Source organism: Manis pentadactyla, chromosome 12, assembly GCF_030020395.1.
Source record: "Manis pentadactyla isolate mManPen7 chromosome 12, mManPen7.hap1, whole genome shotgun sequence".
NCBI lineage: Eukaryota > Metazoa > Chordata > Mammalia > Pholidota > Manidae > Manis > Manis pentadactyla.
In genome coordinates this window covers 54629258-54651552 of record NC_080030.1, presented here as the reverse complement: position 1 = coordinate 54651552, position 22295 = coordinate 54629258, and the positions used below count along the sequence as shown (strand labels likewise).

The window sequence follows — 22295 nt, the reverse complement described above, 5'->3', positions numbered from 1 at the left end:
AGATAGACCTGACAGAAATTCAGAATCAAAGCCAATAACCCAGGTTATTTATCTCCTTATTTTCTTGAATGTTTCCATAAACTAGAGACCTTTGAGGATATACAGAAAGTCTAAACATTTTTATCAGCATTTATAAAATATCTAGATATTTTATAGGATTTTTCCCACTAGTCTTTTTCTTGTTTTCCTCCCACGGTGAGGAAAAAGGTAGAAGAAGAAAATGGAAGGGGATCAGAAACTCCTTGACTTAAGTCTCCCATATCCACGAAGTTGCATAAATTGCCAAAAACAAACATTTTTAGAATCACCCTCTGCCCCAACCTTCTTCCCTTTAAGTAAAATATTAAAGGCAACTGAAGGAAAAAAAAAGGGGGGGGCAGGAGAAAGACAGGAAGAGGAATTCAAGAAAATTACTACGAACAAAATAGATGGCTACTGTTCCAGGAAGCCCAAGGAAATAGTGCCAAAAGTTAAGAAGAAGGTTTCCAAAAATACACAGTGGGCAAAATTAAACAAATCCACATTAATTGTAAAAGTTACTAACTCTTGAGAGGCCAAATGATTTGCTACTAACAATTTAAAGTACTGAGTCTTCACCAAGAGCACACTCTGGTTTGACTGTCTAATTCATGGGCAAATAAGAGAATTACCTAAGTCACCTTGCATTCATAGTGTCATTGGATTCCTGAGGTCATTTGGTTTCTCAGAAGCTATGTATGATAGTAAAATAAAAATCAAGTATAGTACTAAGATTCTACTTATTAGAACTTCCTTGTATACAGTCTAATAAAAACAATGTAAAAATATACCTTATACCTTCAGATTTAAAGTAGACAGTTTCAGGTATTTTATAAAAGCAAACAAAGATTTACTCAAGAAACAGGAAGAAAAGCCAGTAGTCTTCAGACACTGGATTCTATTGAAATTCTTTCTATCATTGCTTCAGTATTTTGCTGGCCACTTTGCCGTGCTACTACTCTGTATCACATAGAGGAAAATTTGGTATCTCAGTGACAGAACAATTTAAATGCAAGCTAAAATTTAATCAGCATATGTAAAACAACAAAACTAATAATCTGTCAGCTTAAGAACACCTTATATATTTTTGGGAAGGGGGATTGGAAGAATTAGGATACTGGAAAACTTAAGCACAACCTTTAAAGCCCTTCAAAAATGCATGATGTTGCTGTCTGACTGATAATGTCAGCCCTGGGAGGGTGGCTATTAGACAATGCTAAAGATAATGCAGCAACACGGGGATTCAGGAAGCCGAAGAGCTGCTGTCCCATTTCATCCTTATTAAAGAACGACACTCAGTTCCGTGCCCAGCACATTTCAATGTCAATACAGGTGTTCAGATGCAGAGTTATCGTCACAAGACATAAAACCTCTCAGTCCCCTCCCTGCCCCCTAGCTTTGCCCCCAACAGTGCTGCTCAGTGTTTGTTTTCCTCCTCTTCAAGCTCTCAGCATTTCTGAAAAGAAGTAACATTTTGACACTGCCCATGAAAAGGCTGTGCTCTGAGGCCACTTTCTCTAACAGCCCTGGCAAGGAGAAACTTGCCTCATTAGACAGAAATCCCCCATTGCACCTAAGGAAGGTGGGGAGACGTTCCTTTAAACTTTGATAACAACTCCTCTTTCCTCCTCCTGAGCAGGACAGTGTCACTGGTAACTGTTGAAGTAAGCATGTGAAAATGAAGGTTCTCTAGGCCCGAAAGTAGCTTTGGTCAAATAGGCAGCTGGTCTGACACCTACCGAATCTGCAAAATCTGTTCCCCACTTCATGCATATACAGCTCTGCAGTGTGCAAAATACCACCAGTCAACCGTGCTAGGAAGTCACAAGAACTCCGCACAGCAAGCACCGCGGACAGTGTGCAAAATGTGCTCCAGGCAGTGTGGGAAAGCAGCGGGGGCTGGCTCTGGCTCTGACCAAAGGGCAGAGCTAATGCATACCTTTCCGTCTTCGGGAATTTCCATTCTTTTGCTGTTCATCTTCCTCATTAATGGTGAATAAACCAAGGGGAATTGGCCTTGCACTGGTCTTCTTCAGTCTCTCTGGTCGGATAGCTGTAGCTGATCCAGGCATACTGCTGCCACTTGTTTTTTAATTATTATTATATTAAAAATATATGCTTATGTAATTGCAGCTCCCGGAAGCTGCTAGTTTCTAAGCTCCCAGTTCATTTGAGCACTTGTAATAGATCCCCTATGGGTAAACAGTGTGCAAACAGCTGACAGATACTACCAGCCTCTTGGCAACTGAGGCCCCGCAGATCCCCTCACCTAGCAGCACCCCCCACCTCCTCTGCAAGCCCCCTCCCACTTACTCCCCACAGGCATGTGGGCTGACTCCAGCTATCTCGCACATGCACACACACATACACACACACACACACACACACACACTCACTCTCCTTCCAGAAAAGCCCTATGAAAGGTACACAGGGTCAGATGCCTCCCTCCAGTGCCTACCCCGTTCAATCAGATCCCCGCTTCTCCTTCCAACCGCAGCACCTTTTCCCAATCTTCTTCCTGCTTCCGCACAGAATATTCAGCACAGAGGGGAAAATATGAGATGCTGCCGTTAACAGTTGCCCTGACAACCCTGGCATGTCCTAATCAAGGAGGGCCGGGAGCGGCTCCATCTCCAGGCCTGCAAGTAGCCGCCTGACAGATGCTGGTCCCGGGAACTCTTCAGCAGAGGGTTACAGTGTAGGCAAGGCGGCCAGTCAGCCGGGCAGCTCCCTCTCCCTCTCAGCAGCAGAACGGCAGGATGGGAGGAGAAAGGTCGTTTTGCCTGCACAGGCAGCAGTGGGCTCCCCAGTGTGGAGAAAGAAAGGGGCTCAGGGCAAGAAGGCTTTTTCTGCTTTGGGGGGCCAGTTTTTCTATCACCACAATGTTGGCCAGCCCCTGGGTGAATGAAGGTATGGCCAGAATCACCACAGCTCACTATGTGCTGAAAAACACATCCCAGCTTTCCTGACAGTCTTACAACCCCAGAGTCAGTATAAACACAGGTTGGGTGACACCTGTCCTGAGGACCAGCACTGCCATGTGTCTGAGACCCTCCAAGGAAGGCAGGCAGGGGAGAATTGTGTCTGTTCTCACAGACATTACAGTTTGCAATACTCCTTTTGCAAGTCAAATTGAAAGGAGAGAGATAAGAAACTACAATCCACCCAAAGGGAAAAAAACTGCCTCAATTACATCCAGCAGACTCCCCCCAGCCCCCACTGCGCTGGGCAAGTCACCACCAGAGGTACTGAGCAATTCTCAACACTTGACCTAATTTTAGTTCTTCTTGGACTGTTTTCTGCAAAGCACACAATCATGTGATTACTGTTTTCTCCTGAAATAAACACTCTCACTTTAAGACTCCATTTTCAGGCTGCCTGAAATTTACGCTGTGTGACTATTAAATTTACAATAAATGATATTAAAAAATGCCAATTGCCAAATTAAGAAAATAATTTTTGTTTGGGCCTTATAATCAAAATTGAATCTACTTAGAAAGTCCAAAGCAATCTTCCCATCCCAAACCATTCTAATTTTTCTCCATACTTAAACCTGCTTATCCAAGAGGGGACCCCAGGGACTCTAAGGCAAGTAAAGTAGCCTTTTTAAATGCTTCACATGGAAGACTAACTTAAGACAATTCCCTCAACTCCTCCTGGTGCCTCAGTTTTTGCTGTAAAATTGGGGTGATGGCATCATTTATAGGATTGGGCAAGGATTAAATGCAGGTAGTGCTAGCAGTTAAGAAATAATAAATATCAGCTGCTTTTGTTATAGTGTATAACTACTTTTTGTTGTAACTAGTCCATTTTTGCTTTGTAATTATTTTCAAGGTGTTTCTAGTTCAACTATCAATTCCATCAAGGAATAGTTCTGTTTTTTTACCTACTTGTATTGCCCAGCCCTGTGCAGGAGATAAACTAAATCGTTAGTAAATTCATGCTGGAGGTAGGGAGGAAAACCTTTCAGACATTCTACCCTCTAAGGCTGGGGGATTTAATTAACATTTGTTTAGATCTGTAGGTTGGAGAAATGCAGGGAATTTCAGATAGACAGTTTACTTAAAATCACGTTCATCTGTGTGATAGCTATTTGGAATCAAAGAGAATGGAATGTAAGAGCTGAATGGGTCTGAGAAAGCATCATTTTACATGCAAGGAAACTGAGGCCCATGGGGGGAAATTCCTTGCCCAGGTCAAATGTTAGTTGGTAGCAGGTCTACAATGCAAATTAGATCTTCTTGGTCCAGTGCTTCTCCTTGTGACAAGTATTTGGCCTGCATAATTTTGACTCCTAGATCTCTTTCTCCAATTTCTACACAGATTGTAAGATATGGAGAGGGAAGGAAAGGGAGGATTTCATGCCTTGAATATTCAGATCTTGTTTAAGAAATAAACATTTGATACAACTTGGCTAATGTACTTCATAATTCTATTTGGGACACACATCTTTTTTCTAAATTAAAGATGATTTGTGATTTCCTATTTATTTCTCTTTAATCAGACAGTCAATAAACAGACCAATATCATACATGTATACTTTGAAAATTTTCTTAAATCCGCTTTGGTTTCTTTCTTCTACTTTCAGAGAAACAGATCAGTACTTATAAATACCAACACACACAACAATATAGCTGAAACTACCTTTTGGCAGAGAAAATAAAAATCTATGTTTTGAGCAAATAACACATTTCATTCAGAAATTTTCCTTACCCAAATAGAGCTAACAGCTTCTGATCATCTCCACTGAGTTTAGCTTTACCCCTTTCAGTAATACTTTTGTTAAAGAAAAAGGGATCTTCCTCCACTTTCCAAAAGAGAAAAAGAAAAATTAGATGACAATATTTTATGAGGTATCCTAGGAGGAAAATGAAAAACCTTTCTGAGAGTGGCTTTTAAGAAACAAAGTGGGGGCTGAAATTCAAATGACTTCTGCAGAAGATATATATTCCCTCGTTTTCAAGGGTAGCCTAGATGACTTCAAGTGTTTTACGGGAGAAATGCAACAGTTAAGTAAAAGCTATCTTGTTTAACTGTTCCATACAAGATAACAAATTTCACAAAGGAAATTCGTCTGTGGCTGCATGCCTGGCACCCAGCAGGATGAAGGTACCACAGGAGAGAAATCACAGGACAGTCCTCTGGGGCACAGCCCAGAACAGAGCCTATCTCTGCCACCTCTATCAAAGGTTTTTCCCTGTTGCCTTAACTTCAGTGGAATAGCCCTCAAATAATAAAGATGGGATTTGAAATGTAAAAATCACCAAAGTGACTTTTTAAAAAAATACACTTGAGGCTTAAAACTGTTTACTGGGGGAAATGAGCCTAACCAAACCAAAGGAGGCCCAAAGTGGCCTCCATCCTGTAATGCATGGGGTGGTGTGGGGTCAAGAACAAGAACTCTTGTCATCTGGGAACATGTGCAGCTGCATGTCGGATGCTGCACTTGGTGCATTAAGTATGTTACCTGTGTTAGTCACAGCAGCCCTGAGAGAGAGCAGTTATCACCTGACTGATCAGGAAACTGAGGCTCTGAGAGGTTGAAGTCACGTAGTCAGGATTAAGTCCTTGTCAAGTCACTGAGTCAGGATTAAGGCAAGGCCCATCTGCTCTAAAGCCAGGATGCGTTAGTCCTGCTGCTTTGTAAGTCATCACTTCCAACACCAAGTGGCTGCCTTCCAGACACAGCTGTGACCCGTCCCCAGGGAAGCAGAGAGCCCAAGATCAAATAATCATAAAGGAAGGACTTTTCCTGCCTATTAACTAAACATTTTTCACTCCACTGAAGACATATGCATACATCTGAGACTGATCTTCTAAATGCTCAAACACAGTCTTTGACGGATACAGGGACTAACATTTAATTCCAGGAACACCGCAGCTTGACCCCTGGGGTATGGAACTACAGTCTTCGAATCTTTTTTTATTCTCACCCAAAACAACAGAAAATATGGAAAGGGGGTAATGAAACTTTAATTATCTCCCAGAATAAAAGGAATACTATTCTGAATTCCTCTCCCTCAGTACCAATAAGAGTTTTCACTATGATGTGGGACAAGTGTCATCAATGTCACCTGCAGGTATGGAATCATATTAGTCCCCATGGGAACTGGGGCATGTAGACTTTCAAGAGTCAACCGGGTTTTGTGACTGTTTCAACTTTTAAAAGAATAAATGATCTATTAATGCAGACTTTGTACAAAGTTGAAGAGAAATAAGACTGCCTAGTGCAAAGCTTTATACAGAGAAAAGTGTCTGCAGTAGAATCGTAAGACGTACTCACAATCATGCTGAAAATGATACCACTCACCCGAACTAAACAGGCCAACAGGCCCCTGAGCAATGGCTGTTCCCACCACTCCCTTCCCCCAGTCCCCTCCCTTAGTACACAATGAATTTGTCTGTTTTATCATTCTCCCTGGCTGCCTGGCACCTCTAGCCCAGCTCCAACCAGTGAGATGGGTGAACATGAAAAACAGTCAAACCTGCTGCTCTGTGTGGGGAAGTTGGCTCACGACTTGGGCTGTGCTGCCACAGTGCTGTATTAAAGACAGAATTCAAGCAGGCACATGCATATACACATACACTTCAGGATTCTGTTCACGTTTATGCTTCTTAAGCTTTCCTATTGTGACCACAAACTTGGAAAACAGCATATAGCATCTGAGTGAATCCAAGAATATCTTCTTGCAAAGAGAAATCTGCTTAACCAGTGAGTAGCATACCTAGATTTCCCCTCAAAAATTCTAGTGAGCTTAACAACATCATCACGGAAAGGAGAAAGATCCTGACTTCCCTCATCAAGCACTGGTAAACTGGGACTGAAAGGACAGCCAGAGGTAAATTACAGTTCTAGGTACATTTCAATTACTTTTCAGTGGAGCCTGAAAGTGCCCAAATGCCCTTCCACATTTATACATGAGGGGAAATGATTAATTCTTCAAAAGTACTGAACCTTCAGTAATCTTTAAAATATTTAATGCATGTCCCCAAGGCAAGGTACAATTTACTTCTAGCAGAAGTTCTGGAAATCTACATTTTAACTCAACATAAGAAGAACCTCCTCTGTTTTGAAAATGATGAAGCTGGTGCAGGCTGACCTGGAATCAAACAACCCCTGGGGAACAAAAGGTCCCAGCTGGGTCTTTGCCAGCCCCATCTGGAAGTCAAAGGGGCTCCCTTAGAGTTTCCTAGAATGATGCCACTTCCTGATGGGTGCTGTGGCAATAAAAGCATAACATTCTGCCATCATGCAGCATTATTCTGAGCTCCCAAGAAGCTGTTAGACAAAGAAATACAGCACAAAGAAAGAATGACCCTTTGGAAGGAAAATAAAAAGGCAGGTTTGCTTTGATCTTCTTTATTTACCACCTTTTGTTAAGAGGCATATAAGAAACACTAAATACTACTCGAGTAATGACGTGCCATCAACCAAGGAGTACCAGGTCCCTGCCGTGCCTTTTATAACATTTCTATAAATCTTCGCTGCATGGTGTATGCTTTGCAGTGCCAGCAGAGTCCATTTTCCCATGCCTGCTCTACCATAAATAAATGTTAAGTCCTGAGGATTCACTTCTCTGAACAGAAGGTGTAGATACGAAGCTTGCTTTAAAACTCCTTGCCTAAGAATTAGGTATTACCGAGTTGCAATATTTTTAAATGCCACATTAAACTTTAACCCAGTAACATATATTAGAATATCGTTAGGTCCTCCTGTTCATTATTCTCGTTGATAACACTTAATGTACATTATATGAAATTCTGGATTCCTTGACAAAACTTGAAAATGTGCACAGAAGGTCCTCTTTTCTATTGGTGACATCCTTATTAGGTTAGAAATCCAATTTTACAGATTCAAAATGAGGCAAAGAAATCAATTGCTGGACTCAAAGCAGAATCAGACAGATGGCCAGGGCTGTTTCTGAAAGTTAACCTCATTCATCATTGGTCTGTGAGCAGTTCACGTGTTTAATTTTTGAGCCACACCATTAGAAAGATAAGAGAGCTAAGAACCTGTGGTTTCTTGTTTTGTTTTAGGAGTGGTAAAAATCATGTCAAGGGTGCAGTGTGAGGTGCTCTGTGGGATGACCTCAGAGAGGAGGCAGCAGCCAAATCATATAATGTTCTCCTACCAAACAAAGGCAAGGGGAGCCACTGAGGGTGCTGATGACTAAACGTGTGAGCCAGACAGGCCAGTCTGACAGCTGGAGGAAGATGGGTTGGAAGGGAAGAATGAGACTTGAGAAAGAAAAACCAGTTACATAACTACTTTGTCCAGGTGGTGAAAAGGGATCTCAAGTGGTGGTTGTGTGGTAGAAGGCAAAGACAGGGACCTAAGTCACTCATGTTCAGTTTTTTTAAAAGGCGCCTACTGGCAGTACCGAAGACTTATTCCAGGGGGTAAGTGTGGATACCAAGTTCCTGCAATCCAGATGAAAGCTGGAGAAGTGGGTAACAGAAAGGAAAATGTGGTTAATGTTTTTATTAAAGATTCGGATGAGAAAAAGGCTTTGTATCTATGGATAAAACTGAGAAATGGCTAGAAACAGGCCCCAAATGATCTCAACAGACTGAAATAGTCTATGCAAAAAAGATTAGTAGTGATAAATATGAATACCTCGTCTTATATTTAAAAAGTACAATTGTACAGGTATAAAATGAAGACCTACCTAAGCTTCAGCAGATACAAGAAAAGACGGCCCTGGACGTTAAGTCACCACACATGATCAGTGTGAGGAGGCAGTAAAGACCCTAACATTATCCTGGACGGCATCAGCAGATACCCAGCATGCTGAGCAAGGGGAAAAGCCTTCTCTATTTTCTCGTGTTCAGATCACATGGTTTGGCTAATTATTTCAAATGGGATGATAAATTAGAACACATTCTGAAGACAGCAACCTAGGACTTAACATAAAGATTCTAGGCCACAACACAGGAGGATCATTTGAAGGAAGGTACACTTTCCCTGGAGAAAAGAAGACAAGATTCAGGAGGAATAAAATAACTGAATTAAAGGTTACTTATGGGAGGACTGTAGTTCTGGAAAAGGGAACTAGGACCAGTGATTGGAAGTTACCAGAATGTAGTGAGCTCTGCCTTCCATCAGACGGCTGTGCACAAACACTGATCTGGGATGACTGTGTGGGATTAGGGCGCTGTGTACAGGTTGGAGTTTTAGATCTCTAGGAGTTTTTTCTGAACCTGCACTGATTCCATGACCTGATGAAAAGGGAGACGAGTTATATACCCAGGGGAAACCCCACGCAGAGAGGAACAGCCGGAGAGCGATGGGCAGCCCTTCCCCTTGCTGCCCCTCCTCGGACCCGCCGTGGCTTCGCTTTGTAGGCAGTTCTACAGCTGTACTGTTTTACTCATTCAACTGATGCCCCCAGAGGTTCAAGACTTAAAGCTAAGTAACAGAAACAATGGAAGCTTCACTCAGTGTTCTGGCAGAAGAGGACGGCACTGATGATTTCCACACTGGTACAGTCTGCAGACTTCCCTCACTCACCTACCCTCAACTTAATGAAATGAAAACCTACTATGTGAAAAACCTGCAGGAGAGTGGGGGATAAAGATGAATAAGACATCTGGGTTTCCTTTCAATGACACAGTTCATTATGGATGGATCCCTATGGCTATGTGAGCTGAAGGGGAGATCAAAGCTGATCTGAGTGAAAAGCACTATTAGTGAAGAGTGAACTAATTCCGTTTATCACTTTGTGGGCATTTTAAGGAGAGTGACAGCCCTACATCTTGAGGCCAGTAAAGAATCGACCAGTTGAATCAAGAACAATGTGTTCAACACTGATTTCAGAATGGATTGAGACTCCCCCCACCCCACCCACCAATCCCACCTTTGCTGCTTTGTAGGTCTTCCCAATTCTTCCTTCTAATATTTAAAATTTTCTCTCGTGAAAATGTAATTACAACATTTTTGCATAATTCTGGGAGGAAATGCCTGGTTTTCTTTCTGGAGGTTAATTTATCAGTCAGGATTCTACAGAGAAACAGAATGAAAAATATTACTGGAGAACCCAGAGAAATAGAACCAAAGATATTTTTTACTGTTTCTCTGGAGAAAAAAATATAATATATAAATTATATAAAGAGATTTACTTTAAGGGATAATGGTTGCTGTGATGGCAGAGGCTGGCAAGTCCAAAATTTGTAGGGCAGGCCAGCACGCTGGAATTCAGGAAGGATTTCTTTATTGCAGCCTCAAGGCAGAATTCCCTCTTCACTGGGAAACCTCCGTTTTTGCTCCTACGGCCTTCAACTGATTGGATCAGGCCCCCTATTTTATCAAGGATAATCTCCTTAAAGTTACTGACTATAAATGTTAATCATATCTACAAAATACCTTTACAGCAATAGCTAGAGTAGTATTTAACCAAACAACTGAGCCCTGTGGCCTGGCCGAGTTGATAAAATTAACCATCGGGTAGTGACCCACAGAGATTAAGACACTCCATCCCTGAACTAAAATCAATATGCTGCAAATGAAAGCACGCCATTCAAGAGTCAAAGGTCTATGTGTCAATGATCATAATCTTCACTGAAAAGGCTGGATACTAGTTACTAAAATCATTTTCCAGTATTGCAATACTCTCTTAATATTCATATAATTAGGGTCAGAGAACTCAAAGTAGGCCTATTAAATCCCCTTTATTTTCACTAATGATTTCTCACCAACAATCCAATACAGGTTGGCTTCAAAGCCTTATCAAATAAATCCTTTGTTATCATTACAAGAACTCTGCAGTCTGGTTCTCTCAACAGTAAATGGTTTTTATAAAACATAGAAATGTAGATTAAAAAAAAAAAACATTCCCTGTTGTCACAACGTAACCCAACTGTCTCACTGGAGGAAACTTCAGTATGTAAATGTACGTGTGGCAAGGCTGTTGGATAAGACATGTTTGTCATGAGAAGGTAACGTGTGTATGAAGGGTTGCAGTCCTAAACTTTGTATCATCAGTGGTTTGTTAACTAGAACAAACTCTGGGAAAAGAAGAAATTATACACAATTCTCCATCATAGTTCTGACATCAGCCTAGTGGAAGGAAGTGCCTAACAGAAATGCCAAAATTATATAATCATGGTAGGTAAGTTTGAGGCTTGCTCATTTTCATTCATTGAAGGCCCACACTGAAAAGGACTAGTAGACCCACTCTAATTCTCAGCAACCAACCAGAACACCAAAGACCTTAAGCTACCATACAGGTAAGAGACAAGTATACTTAGGATAAAAGAGCAAGCCCAGAAGCTTTTAAAATTTGCAACTGCTAAGCAAAAAGATTCCTAAGGCATCAATAATTTCTTTAAAAAAAAAAAGATATGAAGCATTAATTTCCAAGAAGTACATACTACAAGCAACCCATTCCATTTCTTGATAAACACATCATCCTTTAATCTTGCCTGACGTAGGACCATTGAGATTTTAGGGGGTTCTATATAGAAGGAGATAACATCTCAAGAGGGATGGACAAACTGATAAGCATATTTACAGTGACCCAAACCTCATCTCCAAAATCCTTTCATGTCCATATTCTAAGCCCTTACTTTAAAATGTGTGTGAATTTTAGATAGGTGACTTCAGTAAAAAATAATTATTAAAAAGAGCATGACTATCAGTGAAATAAGCCAGGTGGAGAAAGACAAGTACCACATGATTTCACTCATACGTGGAGTATAAGATCAAAGAAAAACTGAAGGAACAAAACAGCAGCAGAATCACAGAACCCAAGAATGGACTAATGGTCACCAAAGGGAAAGGGACTGGGCAGGAGGGGTGGGAAGGGAGGGATAAGGGTGGGGAAAAAGGGGGCCTTACGATTAGCATGTATAGTGCATGGGTGACACGGGGAGGGCTGTGCAACACAGAGAAGACAAGTAGTGATTCTACAGCATCTTACTACGCTGATGGACAGTGACTGTAATGGGGTTTGTGGCAGGGGGACTTGGTGAAGGGGGGAGTCTAGTAACCATAATGTTCTTCATGTAATTGTAGATTAATGATAATAAAATGAATATAAAAAAATGATCATGACATAAGTAATAAAAAAAGAAACCAAAAAAAAAGAGCATGACTATATACTAATACACTAATCATGCTATATAGTAATACACTTACATTAATACACTTATACTAGGATAAAAATGGCAGAGATCACCAGACTGAGCCTTAGGTAAAGTAACATCTAATGAGAATGAAGAGAGGTGAAGGAGAGAAAGATTAGCTCAAAGGGCATTAGCATCAGGTCAGGCAGTAAGAGAAGAGCATGAAGGTCATTCCATGGGACCCCAGAGGAGCGCAATCTCCAGAGCCAGGAACCTGGTAATTAGAGGTCGTGGTTCACCAGGTAAACCTCTGAGAAAAGTATATAATTTTCTACAAAAAACCTTACCTACTCGAAAATAATCTTCCTTTGTTCTCAAGGGGAGGAAGAAGGTGGCAGGAGTGTGGCAGCTAAGTACAGAGGGCAGAAAGCAAGCCAATGATTGAACATTTTGTATAACTGCACATATTCACACACAAAAGTGCATAAATACATACCTGGGCATGTATGTGCACATATTTGGCTATTTAAGTGTATGCATCCCCATACTCACATCTGTATTTCCTTCAAAAAATATTGGGGCAAAATAAGAGAGAAACTGAGTAAACTCACTGGAATGAAGGCAATAGTTGTGTGATTTTCCTGCTCATTTCCTGAAGCAAGGTACACCTGACACCTCCAAAATAAACCTACTAAGGTCAAATCGAAGGCATTAAGTAGAACCAGTTCTCTGCCTTGAATGCACACAGGAACCACCCAGGGAGTTTAAAACAACAAAAAAAATACTGCCACCTGGCTCCCACACCTAGAGATTCCAAAATAATTGCCCAGGGTACAACCTGAGCATCATGAGATTTAAAAGGTCCCAGGTGGTTTTAACTCACTGCCAAGATTGAGAACCAATGATGTGAACCAGTGATGCTCAAGTACATGCACTCAATAATCACTTCAACAACACAGCCTTCTGCCCCAGGAGTGCGCTGTATTTAAATGAACCCACCAGTCGTGTGGCTAAGGGTGTCTTCCTACTAATTTAGAGCACCTGCCATGAATAGACACCAATGCAGCTGGAACACAGGAAGCCGGCAACCAGGTTCTGTTTGGTGTGTCTGCCACTCTTCAAGAGTCAGGTCAGGACTTTGGAGAACTAGAAACCTGGATTAAAATCTTGACAAGCGACCAAGTGTTTTGTTTTGTTTTTTTGCTACAATTATCATGGAAGTTACTGCTGCCGAAGCAGGACTTGTGTTGGGGGGTGGCACTCTTAACAGACAGGGTCCTTTCTAGGATTTCACCTGGGAATTTAAACGTCCTAGGATATAGCTTCTTTTCTACTCTCACTATAGCGTCAGGGATACAAGTTTTATACATGGGAGGTTATGCCAAAGGACAGCTCTTTTCACCAGAAAGCCAACTCCAAAGAGGAAGCTTTTGTGGCATTAAAAAAAAAATCACAGCAAGTACCAAATGATTTCACTCATTTGTGGAGCATAACAACAAAGCAAAACTGAAGGAATGAAGCATCAGCAGACTCTCAGACTCCAAGAAGGGACTAACAGTTACCAAAGGTGGGTAAGTTTGGAGAGAGGGAGAAAGGGATTAAGGGGCATTATGATTAGCACACATAATGTAGGGGAGTCACGGGGAAGGCAGTATAGCAGAGAAGACAAGTAGTGACTCTATAGCATCTTACTATGCTTATGGACAGTGGCTGTAATGGGGTATGTGGTGGGGACTTGATAATATGAGTGAATGTAGTAACCACAATGTTGCTCATGTGAAGCCTTCTAAAGATTGTATATCAATGATACCTTAATTAAAAAAAAGTCACAGGACAAATTTCAAAACATCCTAAATCTCAACACACTAAAATTTAAATATACACAATTTTACTAACAACTCTTGCAAAGTCCAGCTCGCATATACTGCATGCATTTCTCTCAGCTTCCTTTCTGCTTTGTTTTGCACCCCTAAATTCCTCTGGATTATCTGTGCAGGTGTGTCAATTCTCCTCGGCATCTTCTCACAATTCTTTCACAGCTATTTCTGTAGGAGCTTCAAAGAGGACCTGTTGAATGCAGTGAATTCCTGCCATCAAAGACATATTACTCTTCATGTCAAAAGTCAGGGTGGCACCTGACAAAATAAAATCTTAGATTTTTTTCTCAACTAGGTATTTCTAAAATAAAAAAGTACTAAGGAGAATAGTATTTAATGAACAGAGAAAAGCCACTTGATGTCATCTAAATTTGCAAACTATTTAATTCAGAGTACTGCAAGAGCTGAGGATGCAGAGGCAGAAAGCACTGACCTGCTGAAGAGCTAGACAAACAGTCAGCCTAAATACCAAACACATCTAGCCTACAGAATCTTAGGTCATGCCCAGGGAGTAAATCCAATGATAGATTATTAAGACTTTTAAAAAGCACTATAAATATACTTCAGTAACTGAGAGCCAAGTATTCAGTTTGACAGCCTAAATTCTGCCAAAAGAAATAACTGGGAACATAAAACAAGTTATTTGACCAACATTTCCAGCTTTCTAACTGGAAAAATTGTTATTTCCAAATTCTGGGAAGCCATTATCTCAAGGATTAGGAGACAGTTATCAGGCAGGAAAAAGGACCTGGATTGACATGGGGTGTGCTGTGAAATGGCATTTCTGTCCATAATCAACTTCAGAATGCAAACTCTACAGGAAATAAATACTAAAGAAAGAGAATAAAGAATGATATTAGAGTCAAATAAAAACCTCACATTACATCTGGGTTCTGAGATTAATGCTACTTGTCATGTTTTCCTAATTCAAGTAAGCATACTTTAGCATCTAGAAGGGCACTATTTTACTTTGAGATGATTATATCACTTAAAGAACTTGGTTGAATGGTAAAAATTTAAAACAAAACAAAACCTTACAACATCAAGTGTTGACAAGGATGCAGAGCAACTTGCACTCATACGCATTGCTTGTAGAAATGCAAAACTGTACAGCCATTCTGGAAAACAGTTTGGCAGTTTCTTATAAACACACACATATATATGAGGCAGCAATCCCACTTCTAGGCAGTTCTCTTGGAAAAATGAGAAGAAACTGTGTGTAAATGTTTATAGCAGCCTTATTTGTAATCACCAAATACAGCAAGTAACCCAATGTTCCTGAATAGGCGGATGGATTAATGTGTGGTACTTCCTTACAAAGGAAAACTACTCATCAATAATTAACTGTTGATACACAATAAACAGCAACACATTTGAATCTCAAATTTACTATGCTAAATGAAAAACTTCAGACTCAAAAGGTTGCACAGTGTTTGATTCTACTTTTATAACACTGTGGATATGGCAAAACTAGATGGTGAACAAATCAGTGGATGCCAGGGGTCAGGAGAGACCCTGACTATGGAGGGGCAGCATGAGGGAATTCTCTGGGGTGAGAGAATTCTTCTGGATCATGATTAGAGCGGTGGTTACATGACTACATATTTGACAAAATTCAATGAATTGTACACCATCCCCCCAAAAACCATAAATACCTTATGCAAAAGAAAAAGTAAATTTTAAAAAGAGAAAAAAACTCCTCTGGTTATTTAAGTATTTGTAGTTTTTCCTTTTCACCAGCAAGCTTTATGGAGTCTATTGAATTGGCTACCTTTTCTTTCCAACTGCCCATCTATTTTATTAATCACTTATAATCTGGTACAACTCCTGCTCTTGCACCAACAACTGAAATTCCTCTTCTGGGGGGAGTCAGTGACTACCTGGAACCATACCAAAGCCTTTTGGTTCTCTTCAGTCTTGGCGTCCTTGACCTCTTTTTTTGTCCCGCTCCCTTGGAGGGTGTGCACTGCTCAGCTGGACTTTTCCTATCTTTGCGGCTTCTCTACTGTCATCTTTCCTGGCTCCTTCTCCTCTTATGCTTTGAATGTCATTGCATCCCTTTTCAGTTTTTCTTTCTAAGCTCTCCTCACAGGGCATCAATCAATTATTCCCCTTGGAATGAATCCCAGAATACTGACTTCTATTTGTCTCCTTCATTTCCATACTTTCAGCTGCCCATCAGACATTTCTACCTACAAATCTTTCTTGTATCTCAAAATCACCATGCTTAAAAGAGATTTTTTTATTTCTCCCACCAAAACCAGGTCTTCTTCATGCATATTTGCATGCCACCTTTAAACCAATGTTCTAAACTCAAACCTGGAGTATAATCTTACATGCCCCCGCCCCTTTTTTATTTACCTGCATCCTTTGACACTTGCCTCTGTAGAATCTTGAATTAATCGTTCTCTTCCCATTTCCAATGCCTTCCTACATTTCTGCAAAACCTCAAAGTTGGTCTGTACGTCACTGAACTCATCCTTCTCATATGCATCCTTTCATCTATGCACCTACTTCAAAATGAGGACCAGCTGGGTAGGTGTCCAGATTTCATAGATCAGATCTGGCTGGCTGAGCAGAGGTTCCTCATGTACTCTCGACACTCCCATGGTACCTTTCCCAAAGCAGCAAAAATCAATTGAAGAGAATGACTTTCTTAGATGGAGGGATGATGTACTAGCTAAAAAGCACAGCTGAGCTCTTCTGCTGGACTTTGCAATCAAGCTTTCAAGGTTCATGGGTACAGAATTACTAATTAATCATGCTTTTAATCAAGATATGTTATTTTCAAGAATCATCAACAGTTCCCCACTGTCCACAGAATAATATACCAACCTCGTAGCTTGGTCTTCAACCACTCCACAATTTGGTCTCAATGGACCATCATTCCTAAATAATCTGCTAGAACTCATGTTTCCTGTTGAGCCTCACATGAGTCAGACTGACCAAAATTTCACTCTTTCCCACATCTGCACCTTTTCCCTCCTTTCCTGTATTCTACTTTACATATCATTTATCCATTTTTTTAAAGTTTAAATTAATTATGATATTCAGCATGTCCTTCCCAATGACCACAGTCAGAAGTAATTCTTCCTTCACTTGAACTCCTCACGTGGGTTGTTTTCCTTGCTAAATCCAAGCATCGTGTCTTTGTCAACCTTCCAGCCACCATAACGCTTAACACATGGAAGGTACGTATTTCTTGCTCAAATTATTCTAAGCCTCAGTATTTTCAATTCTTAAGTCAATATAAAGAGACTTGAGTTTTAAAAAATAACCTCTTTCATATGATTATGTTTCATGAACCAGGAGGCAAAAATGTTAGAATTTTTTATGAGAACATGCCAATGTAAATTAGTGTTTCACATGGATGCCTATCTAGTATCAAAATGCAGGTTCCTGAGCACAAGTGCCTTGTCTAATAATAATACTTCCGTCCTACCTACATGTAAAGGTAACGGCCAGCTACAATACCACGGGAAAAAAACATTTTCCAGTCACCTGAATGAAGCATTACACCTTTAGGACTGAATTCCAAAAGGGACAAGTTCAATACCAAATTGTAGTCTGAGCCCTACCTTACAATTATTTGCTAATATTTGTAGACCCTTTGAGCTGAGACCTTAAACATCACTTTCTAATTTGGAAAAATGCAGTGAAGGATTGTAACCAAGATCACAAAGAAAGCCTATGTTCTACTGCACAGCCTGCTATGAAGTGAAAAGTCATTTCTCCCAAAAGATTATCGACAGAATTCACAGACACAGGTATTCAGTTATTCCTGTGCATGAAAGTGTTGTCTCATGAATAGGCAAAAGCAACTTTAAACCTGACCTTAATTCTGTAGGATTTTGAAAAAGAAGTTATCATGTTGGGAAATCAGCTGGGCACACTCTTACTTGAGCTCTTGAGCATCAGCATAAACTAAATACACAAAACTTGGACAGAGGCAGTTTTGTTAATATCAATCTTTCTAACTTCTCAAAATAATAGCCTGCCAAGGACTTGATGTCCTCTAGTGGCGAAATCAAAAACTTGCTCTAAGTCAATTTTTTTTGTTCCGTTCTTTTTTACCTTTGGCTATGGAAGAAAAATATACTGAGACCCATTCGTCCTCAAGAAAAAGAAAAGGATTCTCCACACTTAATGTGATTTGACTACCTTTGAATAGAAGATAAATATATGCTGACAGAAATATGGTTTTTAAATGTTGGATGTGCATAGTACCTTTCAATATTTAACAAACGTCTCATTTTATAGTTGTTATGCCACCAATTTTCAACTCATCTTTGATACACACACATCCATATGCTTATAATTGTGAATATAAATCGTCCTAAATTAGACCAGTCTTTGCACAGAAACACAAACACTAAGAGATCTTTAAGAATAGACTTTACCTCATAATAACCAGATCTAAAAAGGGAATAAATGAGTCCCTGAAGAAATGTTGTCATTTGAGGTGACAATTTTCACCTCCTGACAGTAATAAAAGACAGAAGTTGCCATTCCCCCAACTCTAAAAAAAATCCCAGCTCCATACAAATTTATGTGGTTTATCTCTCATTGAGTGGAAAGTGTTCACTCGTCCTCAGTTAGGTAGGTATAGGTTTGGTGGGGGGAGGATGTGAATTCAAGTTCATTCTTTGCTGCTATCTTGGGACTTTCCTCAATATATTTTTAACTTAAGAAACTGCCCAAATTTTACAAATAGCTATCACTTTTACATTCCTTAGTAGCCTGACCCAGACATGTACTGACCGGACATTCTCGGCACACAGCCCTGCAGGAGAGGCAGGGACAATTCACTTCATCTCTAACTTAATCCTGACCCGGACCCTGGTCTGTTACCTTCAACTTCAGTTACACCTAACAGTAACGGTAATCCTAAATTTAAAATGACCACCTTAACCCTACAATCCAAGGACAGCCATTACCCAGTCGGGTCAGTTAAATCTCTTCATACACACACACACAAAACCCACATGTGCCTGTGTCTCTATGAAATGTTTACGTTCTTGAGACCATGTTGAGTATAAAATTTTGCGTTCTAGTTTTCCATCCTCGTAAAATCGGTACCAATTTCTTCCGTTATTAAACTTCTTTGTAAACCCCTCAATAATCTTAAGGTGGAGACAGCAGGATCTAAATTCATAATTTTGATTTGTGATTAAGAAAAAATGATTTGCAGCATTTGGATGTGTATATTGTGCAATATGTCCATAAGAATAAGGTACTACATTGAAGTCCTATATTCAGATTTAGGTAATATGTTTTAAATATATGGAAAATTCCTGAGTTGTTAAAATTCAAGCAATCCTCCTTTGCTCACTCAAAATATTACCACCTAAATTAAAAAAAAATTTTCACCTTTCTTCTGTCTTTGGCACCTGCTCACCAGGTGCTTCTGAACGGTAAAAACACATCAATCCAGCACTTGAAAAATAGGAAGAAGATGTGGGTCAGAAATAAGTTTTAGCTAAGTTGTAAAGTACCATTACTCGAAAAACCATAAATAAAATTTGTTGCTTGGAAATTAAAATTTCTCAGCAAAGGTGTGGAAGAATTGTTTTATATGAAGTCAATGGTAGCCAATTAAATTATTCTCTTCATACAAGAAAATATTTTACGAATAGCCACATGGTTGATTGTATATTAGCTGTCGGAAACATGACCAGTTCATTCCTTAACATGCTCAGGCACTAAAATGATAGTTTCTATTTTACTTATATCTGAACAGGATGTGCACGTGCATATCCTAGAAAGTACTTTAGTGTTGTTTTTAGCGTAAATAGGTGTGTATTAACTCACTGGACAATTTTGTGGCAGCAACAGTTACTTTGTGAGAATTCCCCACCAAACTATTTATAGTCACACTGAGTAAGGATGGGGCCCTCCTGCTGCCCTCAGTTGGGGGGAGCTCAATCCCCAACACGGAGCTCAGCAAGTTCTCTAAAACAATCACAAAGGCATTTCCTCTTAGCCACCCCTTCTCCACCCCAAACTAAAATAATAATCTACCAACCTTCCAAACACATTAAGACAAAATAAATCACCCTACAGGAAGTAGCATGACTTCAAGGTAAACAAGTTCAAGACACCTTGCCAGACTTAACCTCGGGTATTTTGCTGAAGGGATTAAGTCATTAGACTTTAGGTGCCTAAACTCCTCCTAGCAGAGCAGATAATATAATTTGCAAAGACTGTTACAGCTTTTCTGCAACTTTCTTATTAAAATAAGCGTACCATCTAAATAGGTGGCTCTTTTATTTTTGGAAGGGGGGTGGTTTCAACATTTAGTAAATAATTGTTTCCGATTTTGTGTGTATGTAGACATAAAACACATTGCAACTAGGGATCCTACAATTTGAATTCTTTTTAAAATAAACTGCCTCACCGCCCCCATCCCAAGTGTAGGAAGACACCAGAATCAGTTTCCCGGCCAAAAATATTAAAGAGGGAACCAGGAGAGACGGATTTGTAAGAGTCTCTAAAGAAAAAAAAAACTACCACGAAGGAGAAAATTCTCCATTTAAGATGGGAGGTGGGGGGGGGGGAACTTATTGCCTTGGAGATAGGAGGCCGTGCAGCTGGTGGATTGGGGACCTAAGGCCTGACGACCTGCGCCGACGTTCCTCCCTTGGGTTGGCGCTTGGGCTAAAAACACGATCTCTGGGAACCCTTTCAAGTCAACGAATCTGTAAGCGCGACCGTCCCGCAGCCGCAGCCCCCGCCATCCGCATCCAGCCCCTGCCCTCCGGATTCCCCGACTTCGGTCTGCTCGGCAGCGGGTCGTACCCGCGGGCACTAGGGCGGGGGGCGGCGGGGGCGCTCCGCTGCGCCGGGGCCATCCCGCGACCCAACACCAGCTGCGACCGGGGAAGGCGGGAGGAGGTGCCCGAAACGGATGATCCTGCCACACGCACCTGGCCGAGGGTTTTCCGGCTAGTTGTTTGCTTTGGGGGGTACAATTTCCCATTCAACTGAATCAGACCCAACCCGGCAGGTGGGAGGGGAGGGCCGGCGCTTCCCCGCTTCCTCCTCCCGCCCGCGCTCCCGGGCGTGTTTCCACCTGTTGTGGGAAAGCCCGGGAGGAGGTAAGAGGGGCGACCGGAACGAGGGCCGGGCGCCGGCAGACGTGGGCTCGGCCGGCCCGGCGCCGCGGAGGGAAGGCGCGCCCCGAGCCTGGGTGCGCGGCGCGTGGGGCCGGCCGATCCTGGCCGCCCCCCGGCGTCCCTCGCGAGCCCACCGACCCCGCTCGCCGCCCTCCACCCCCGCTCGCGGGACCCCCGCCTGCTCCCGCCGTGCAGTCACCTGCTTCGCTCTGCACGGCGCCGTCGCCGCCCCTGGGGCTGTCGCCGCCTGCTCCCAGCTCCGCCATGGTGTTCCGATGACGCGCCCGGAGAGCTGCTCCGCCCTCTTCCTCGGCTGGGCTCCCGCCGGCCTCCCGCCTCCCGAGCCGAGGCCCAAACAGGTGAGCGCCGTCAGGGGAGGGCGGAGGAAGGAGCGAGGAGCGAGCGAGCGCGACGAGCTGGGAGCGGCCTGGGCCCTGCGAGCTGGCGCGCCCCCTCGCGGGCAGGTGCAGCGTGGCAGCCGCTCCGACGGACGCCGCTGCTGGGTCGGTGCTGCAGGAGCAGCAGGAGGAGCCAGGCTCCCGGCCCGGAGCTTCGGGCCGCCCTGCAGACCGCCGCCCGCTCTTCTCAGAGGTCTGCAGGGACGTCGGCGATGCTTGGTGGCGCCAGGACCTGGGACGATCCGAGGATCAGCCCACGTGAAATGAGGGCCGCGGGACGTTGTTTGCTCCCTTCTGAACTTTGAAGCGGCCAGGTCAGTTTCGGCCGCGCACGGGCTGGAGTTCACGGTGACTACTGCAAAAGAGTGTAATGCCACGTGGAAAGGCGAAGTGCACGGACTGCACTCCACGCAGGGATCCGCTCTCCATCTGCGTTTAAGACGCCATTTCTGTCGACCTACTTATCTTTTCACCCTGCCTCCTATCTGATGAGCCCCAGAGCACAGGACTTAGTGAACCTTGCATCCAATGCTGTGGCTTCTCTCACTCTTGGCTTCCGATTAGTAACTACCTTGTGACTTCCGGCTTGCTCAGGAAGAGTAGGAAAAAAGCAACAATTTCTTTTTTGAAAGAAGCGCATTAGCTGAGGAAAAACCAATTTCTGCTCTAAAAGGCAAATAAACGATAAGCAACAATGCTGAGGGGGGAGAAATGTAGCCTGTATAAATGGAAACATAAGGAACAAAGTCGAACAGTGACCAGTTCTGCCAGGCACTCCCACAGCTTCGGTTGAGTGAACTTAACAACCAGCCTCTCAACAGTTT

At 42.1% G+C, this 22295-nt stretch overlaps 1 protein-coding gene across 6 annotated transcripts in view; it reads right to left on the bottom strand.

The window, feature by feature from the left end:
* Positions 1 to 21462, bottom strand: part of MAP7 (microtubule associated protein 7) — a 172103-nt gene extending 150641 nt beyond the window's left edge. Inside the window, exon 1 of one of the 6 annotated variants that reach the window (XM_036903704.2) lies at positions 21273 to 21462. In XM_036903704.2, the coding sequence (XP_036759599.2) occupies positions 21273 to 21339 (67 nt within the window). In that variant the 5' untranslated portion in view covers positions 21340 to 21462. Of the gene's footprint in view, positions 1 to 1957; positions 2250 to 2476; positions 2667 to 21272 lie in introns of those variants that run through there. The other 5 variants (XM_057489161.1, XM_036903706.2, XM_036903702.2 and 2 more) reach the window with 5 other exon arrangements.
* Positions 21463 to 22295: the final 833 nt, after the last annotated feature.